This window comes from Montipora capricornis, chromosome 8 (genome assembly GCF_036669925.1).
Source record: "Montipora capricornis isolate CH-2021 chromosome 8, ASM3666992v2, whole genome shotgun sequence".
Lineage (NCBI taxonomy): Eukaryota > Metazoa > Cnidaria > Anthozoa > Scleractinia > Acroporidae > Montipora > Montipora capricornis.
Window position 1 is genome coordinate 33,876,291 of NC_090890.1, and position 7,500 is coordinate 33,883,790.

Sequence of the window (7,500 nt, forward strand, 5' to 3'; positions counted from 1 at the left end):
GTACAAATGACGAAATATTTCTTCGGCCATTACAGGAACCTTCGGTTTATTGTCCTTATCCGAGAAGGAAGACTAGAGAGTCTAACCATTTGCAAATGTCATTACAAAGGCAGCCTTTTCTCCTCAGTTATTTAAAAACCCTGAATTCGGTCGGGGTTTTGATCCCGCGACCTTCTGCACAGTATTCCGATGCTCAACCACCTGGGCCAACCGGTCGGCTGAGTCCGGACCTACCAGCGTGGCATAAGACAGGCCAGGCCAAAAAAGGCATGCTAAGGCCCCAAGAGGACGACGTATGCAAAACATGACTTGCTCCCAATTGCAACTGAGTGGCCTCATTAGTTCAGTTGGAAGAGAGCATTGCACCGGCATCGCAGATGTCATGGATTCGAATCCCGTTGAAGCCTCTTGAATTTTTCATGTGTCTGTAAGAGACAATAATTATTGCTTAAATTTTCCAGATAAGTGCCAGGATGACTTCTCTTTTCGTCTAAAGATTTGCTTGAAACTGTAAAAATGAGGGGTGGTCCTCAGGGGTAGTCCATGGACAGTGTCCATGAAGGGGTCCGTGGACCGGGTCCACAGTGGTGGTCCATGGACCTGGGGTCCATGTATTGTATACGTCCCTTTTTCGAGTTGAACTCCATCTGCCACAATTCTTGCCACTCACTCTTCAAGAAGTGTGCAAGTCATCCTGTAGAAGTTGGGTATCTGTAGTAGGGCTCGTCAGTGTAGCATGCAGGCCAGACCAACACTCAGGGTCTTTAAATAACTGAGGAGAAAGTGCTGCCTTTGTAATTACATCCGCAAATGTTTAGAATTTTAAGTCTTCTCGGATACGGACGATAAGCCGGAGGTCCCGTCTCACAAATAACTTCCATGTTCATTAGTTCCCTATGGGACGTTAAAGAACTCACACACTATTCGAGAAGAGTAGGGGATGAAGTTCCCGGTGTTGTGGCTGTCCTCTGTGTGTATATGGGTGGGTGGGTATAGCAGGTCCACATCAGCTGAATAGCTGCCAAAACTTCAACCTGCTTAAAACAAATAAATAACAAAACAAACAAACAAAAAATCGTCTGCAAAAGAGCGGACTATACTCTGGAGTTTCGATGGGAAGTCATTGATGTAAATCAAAACGAGCAGCGGCCCCAGAATTGTTCCAGGCGGCACCCCGGATGTCACTCTAGTTGAGGTGGATACACATACACATACAACCCTCTTTGTTCTTTGGGTAAGAATGATATTAACCACGAAAGAAGGGGGCCCTAATTCCGTAGAGATTAAGTTTGGCAAGCAGCATTTGATGGGGAACCTTGTCAAACGCTTTGGCAAAGTCTAGTATCGCTAAGGACACAGAATTATTGCATTGGAGAGAGTACGCGATATCACGGACTGTCGCTATCAGCTGTGTTTTGGTAAACCTTTATGCCCTGAAATCATGTCGAACCGTGATCAACCAGTATGGCACAATCCTCAAGCTGTTTCATGATGTGGCTGTGTACAATGTGTTCTAATATTTTGCATATAATGCAGGTTAGGCCATCCCCTTTTTTTTCGTTTAGCGTCGAATGCGTTTCCTGATATTGGGTCGGTCGATCGGATTAAAAAAAAAAACATTAAAAAAAAAATCATAAGAAGTCTCGGAATCGGAGGCCTGGTACCCCAGCATCATATCTGTGGAGCCAGCATCCTCGGAGACCCAGGGGCAGATCGCGGAGGCAAGGGGAAGTCTAAACCGGCAAAAGAAAATGGCGACTGCGAAAAGCATAGTCGCCATTTTCTTTTGCCGGTTTAGACTTCCCCTTGTCCCCACGATCTGCCCCGGGGTCTCCGAGGATGTGGAGCCAGGAAAACAACAAGACGTGAACCCAAAATCAATATGGCGGAAAAGTTGGTGGATGTTGTTACAAAATTAAGACAGCGTGGGAAAAAGGATCAACTACCGAAACTCCTATGCGACATAAAAATGGTTTGAAAACGTCTTTCCCTATTATTATTATTTTTTTTTGAAAATGTCAAAAATTTGGGTGACTTGGGTCGGTCGGACGACATTAAACGGAGAAAAACAAAGGGATGGCCTTAGAGAAACAGGTGTATAGTTTTCGGGATTACTCTTGTCCCCTCTCTTGAAGATACAGCACACCTTAGCTTCCCTCCATTGCTTAGGTATTTTACCTTCGTTTATAGACATTTGGAACAAGTACTTTGGAATCGGAGAAATCTCCATTCGTTTACATCGAAATACACCTGTGTCAGCGAGAGCGTGGTTTATGCGATTAAATGCCGCGCATATAGACGCTTGGGTGACAGATTTAGCGGATATGTACACTCCTTAAGGCCTTCCTGTTGGACGCCATTTTTCTTCCCCGGGCATACATGTACAACTCAGGCCATGCTGGTTTGTGTAATCCCGTTCGACGGTCGACAGACAGACACCGTAACTTAATCTCGTACCCAGATCACACTCTGTCATTGGAAATGTGAGATCTGGTAAAATTCGACAGTACACCAAAATCACCCAAAATCACAACAGAGAGTACGAACATGCGCAGTGATAGAAAAGCCCGTATTTCGGGCCTCGCTGGCACTGAGCATGCTCGAAATCGAACTTTACCAGATTGACCCTTCCGTATGACCGTGGGAGATCTGGGTAGGAGATTAACCGTACCCAACACCCTGGTGGTCTCAATGTGGACTTTATAGCTTTGAGAAAGTCAGCGCGCGCTGGAAACGTTTCGATTTTTGTTTTTATTTGAGCGTTGTGTTGCACGCGTATTTTTCAGTTGCTTTCAAACCACTGATGATGAGGGAGTACGCCACTCTCTCGTGTCCGCTCTACGTTCCTCAGTTCGGGGGAGGAGCGCGGGCTCGTTTCCCAAACAGCAGCTGGAAATCGAGCCTATTTAAATTCTCGGGCGCAAACTCGGGCGCAAATTTTAAACTTTCCTTTACCATTCATCCACATATGATTGCGTTACACCATTTTTTCAGCGTGCGTGCAGACGGAGAATTTGAATTTGAACTTCAACGCAAAAAAGTGCCTATAGCGTTGACATTCAAATTCGCCGTCTGCATAGGCGTGGCAAGCCGTTCGTAGCAAAATGTAATCCTAGATATATATGTTCAATCCTTTAAAAAAAGTTTTAATTTAAATTCATAAAGGGCATTCAATGCAATCTCGGTTCAATTGTCTCGGTTCTATCCACAACTTCTCCTAGAAACTTGGGAAACTCAATTTCTATGTCAAATTCTTCTTCCCACTCTGCCGCCATCTTTTGTTGTCATGATACCTTGCACAGTTTACTCTAGATCTGGTTCTATATGGCCGCGCTCCTCCCAAGGAAGATTGAATATATGTATATTTTCGGATTGCATATAAATTTGAGGATTGCATTGAATCAATATTCGTGGTATTGCATTTACATGTAAAATTTAAGGACTGGATTGAATCAATATTCGTGGTATTGGATTACATATAAAATTTAAGGATTGGATTGAATCAATATTCGTGGTATTGTATTACAAATAAAATGTAAGGATTGGATTGCATTGAATGCCTTTTATGACTTTAAATTAAACCTTTATTTAAAGGATTGAACATATTTATCTAAGGTTAAATTTTGCTACAAACGGCTTGCCATACTGCACGTAGGGTAAGTTTCTTCGAATTTTCGCGTCATGTTATGTTCGTGACACTGTCACGTCAACTTTAATTTCGAAATTAACGTGGTTTCGTGACGCATTTTTGCTTGGTAGCCCAACCTTTTTATCCAACCGCCGATGTTTCCGCCATGTATCGCAGAAATTCTTCTCCTAGTGATGTACAAATGTTGATTCGCAAATGTGCTTTTGTAGGTTTTGGTATAAGCCTTTTATTCGGACTGTTATACTGGTTTTCCGGTGAAACAAAAGTGGTTCCTATCAACAGTCACAGCATTGACTTTTATCACAGGAAAGCTTGTGAGCGAGAATATAACAACACGTATCCATTGACGCCTTCAGAGGTCACCGTTGAGGGAAACAGATTTCGGATCGGAATCATCGCGGATCTCGACGAAAACTCCAAATCCACGTCTAAGGAAAACACTTGGACAAGTCACTTCAAACGCGGTTACCTCACGCTTCATGACAATGGCCAAATATCCGTGGAATGGGACACAGAAAAAATCGTGTTATCGTCTACTTTGTCTCAAAAGGGTAGGGGTATGGAGCTATCAGAACTGATTGTGTTTAATGGCAAGTTGTACGCTGTTGACGATCGTACAGGTGTTGTGTTTCAAATACTTGACACGCATAATGTCGCTTGGGTAATTTTACCAGACGGGGATGGTTCAGAGGAGAAGGGGTTTAAAGCAGAATGGATGGCTGTCAAAGGAAAAACTCTCTATATTGGAGGCCTAGGAAAGGAGTGGACAACAACAGAGGGAGTTTTTCAGAATCACAACCCACAGTGGGTTAAAACTATTGGACCCAATGGTGATGTTGTACATCATGATTGGGTGTCAAGGTATGAAGCCATGAGAGGGGCCATGGGTATCCAGCACCCAGGGTACATAATACATGAGGCAGCAAATTGGAGTGATAAGCATAAGAAGTGGTTTTTCTTACCAAGACGTGCCAGCCATAAGTCATACAATGAAAAGGATGATGAACATCGTGCAACTAATGTCATGATAACTTGTGATGAAGACTTTACAAATTGCGATGTGCGTGCCATTGGGGACCTGAACTTAACCCATGGGTTTTCGTCATTTAAGTTTATTCCCGGAACTGAAGATAGGCTCTTTGTTGCTCTCAAGACTGAAGAAGACAGGGGAACTATCCGTTCATATATCACAGCTTTTGATCTTAATGGAAAGCAGTTGCTGGAAGAAACTCTAATAGGTGACAACAAGTTTGAAGGCATTGAATTTATTTAGAGCATTACTGTAATAAGGGAGAATCTAGTTAATTACATGGTAAATGTCAAGGACAATATGATGCAAATATTTTCTGTAATTCCTTAATCATTCCTTACCAAAATTGTGTGCACAAGAATATCTTTTTAGTTTTCTTTTTGTTTTGTACTTTTACCATACGTTTTATTCTGTGTATTCATATGTATTTGAAATTAATACATGTACGTGTTTTTGGTTATGGATAACACCATGTGCACTTAATATCAAAATAAAGGAATTTTAACCATTATAATCCATAATGAACTAGTCCAAAGTAAATATTAGAGCTCTTAAGATAACTGTACCCTAGTCTTTAACCGGCATGTACCCCTCACTTTGTTTATCATCAAACAAGTCTCGAGTGTTCGGATCTGTCAGCTCGGTTTACAGTGTAATAATAACATCCGTATTATTTCTCTTTCCTAATGCTATGTTTTGAAACCAAAAGGTGGTTCTTTTTATATAATTTGTTCAAAACACTGAAACTTCTTGGTAACCTACACACCTACATTTACCTTCTACTCCCACATTTTTTTGCTCCATGAGATCACTTTAGTAGTGATAAATTTAAATTCATAGCATTGGTTGGGACTATTATTATTGATGTGCACTCTGCCAGGCAGAGTCTGAATTGTTTCATGTGCTCAAGTAGTGGTACGTGTGCATGTAACTGCTCAGACAGGAAGCTGCTTTTTAATGGACATAAAAAATGTTCCGTATCTATATTCAAAAACTCACCTCTACCAGATACACTGTATATATAGTTTACGTCATAGAAAGTGTGGCGTACAGGGTTTTATTCACTGTATGCCATTCTGATTGGCTGTATAAGCCTTTTCCACATGTGCATGAAAGTAAAGCGTATAGATTCGTACAAATGAGCTTTATGGAATAAAATTCTCATGTTATGTGTAATAAATAATCTTATAGAATACATAACAACTTGTCTCCACATCACATACCCCCACTTCTGCATTTCTGCATCATTGAAATGTTCATGAATACAAAGCCTTTCATGATCAGCTTCTTGAGTGTCTTAGCTGAAGTTTATTTGTAAACTGTACGTCTTGAAAGGTGAAGTTTACCCAAAAAAACTGTCCTGTTTATACATGTATTTGATTAAAAGATATTAGTAGCAGTTTTCAAAGGAAAACTGCCTTTCAAAAGACACAGCAAGTTTAAATTTGTAAACTTGCAATGTTGAATGATTGAAAAAAATTAATACTGAAATCATCTACCACAACTCTCACCCTGATTAAGAATAATTTATAATTATATGAATGTTGCATAGTAATCATCTTTTTCTTCTTTTTCTTCTCATTATTATAACTCTTCATGTTCCCATGATTTATTAATATTTTGTCATTTACTTTAAGTTTGCCTTTTTGTCATTATAAAGAGGACATACATGTAGATGTATCGATGCTACTTATGCAAAGATTGGTCAGACTCTACATGCACAGCTGCTCTAAAATGCCACTGTACTGTCTCAGCAATACCAATTATAATATCCATTATTATATGGCTCTGTCTCATAAGGACTGGGAACTACCAAGTTCACGAATTTGATTGGCTGAAATCGATATTGACCACGGTCTAGATTTTCCCATCTAGACCGGCATCTAGACCGGTAATGTTTCGCGGTGAAAAGATGCAAACTAAAATGCAAAAATATTTAGTATTTTCTTCTACCAATATTTATTTATGAAAGTGCCAAACAGCATGATAACAAAAGAGAGGATGACAAGCAAACTTTGGCAGAATTAAGTTCAGCTCATCGCCACTCATGGCCGTTCGCAGCAAAATGTCAGTTAGTACAAACCAGTTACATTAAACGAATTATATTGTTCTTGTTTGGCCATATAATAAACATCTTATTAACCGAGCTAGGTCGGTCTGTATGGGAGAATCTTGACCTCGGTCGCTGGTACAGACCTCACTGCGTTCGGTCTGTACTGGCGACCTCGGTCAAGATTCTCCCATACAGACCTCCCGCTCGGTTAATAAGAACTAATTATTGTTCAGTTCATTAACAATTCACTTAACTTGAAAAAATAGTAACCAAGTATAAATATAATACCTGTACATATTGGATTGAGTTGGCTTTTAGTATGTTACCAGGCTGTTGGCCAAACTCATCCTTTTTGTTTGAAAAGGACTCAAAGGGACATTATCTCAGTTTATGACTTCCCAACTTTTCTTTATCTTTTTATTGTCTTTATACAAACACAAATGTAGTCATGCAGGACAATAGCGTTATCAATTCTTTTAATAAGGCAGGTCATTATCTCTCGCTGATGATGATTGTCCCAAGAAAATTTGGTCATGAGACAAATACTGCACAATAAGAATAAATAAACTGAAATGATTAGACAGTTCTTTTTGTCCCATCTGATCATCCTATCTATGGATTTCTTATAAAGGGCAATGCATGTGGTACAGTCTATTTTCAATCTGCTCTTTAGCTCTATCATATAAACCACATTTTCGTAACAAAAATGCTGAAGTGTGCATACATGTAATACACCTAGTTTTACATGTACATTTTATCGTAGAAGGT

The 7,500-nt window shown here is 40.1% G+C and overlaps 2 protein-coding genes across 4 annotated transcripts in view; one reads left to right on the plus strand and one right to left on the minus strand.

The window, feature by feature from the left end:
- The first annotated feature begins 3,757 nt into the window (after positions 1-3,757).
- On the plus strand, positions 3,758-5,191 carry LOC138060758 (soluble calcium-activated nucleotidase 1-like). Its single transcript, XM_068906609.1, has one exon. It carries the CDS (start codon positions 3,795-3,797, stop codon positions 4,920-4,922), a length of 1,128 nt encoding a protein of 375 aa, XP_068762710.1. The 5' UTR covers positions 3,758-3,794; the 3' UTR covers positions 4,923-5,191.
- A 1,928-nt stretch (positions 5,192-7,119) lies between these two features.
- Positions 7,120-7,500, minus strand: part of LOC138060759 (cytochrome c oxidase assembly protein COX19-like) — a 7,658-nt gene continuing 7,277 nt past the window's right edge. For all 3 annotated transcript variants that reach the window (XM_068906611.1, XM_068906610.1, XM_068906612.1), the window contains exon 3: positions 7,120-7,500. This exon is cut by the window's right edge and continues 393 nt beyond it. The gene's annotated coding sequence lies outside the window, so the exon portion shown is untranslated.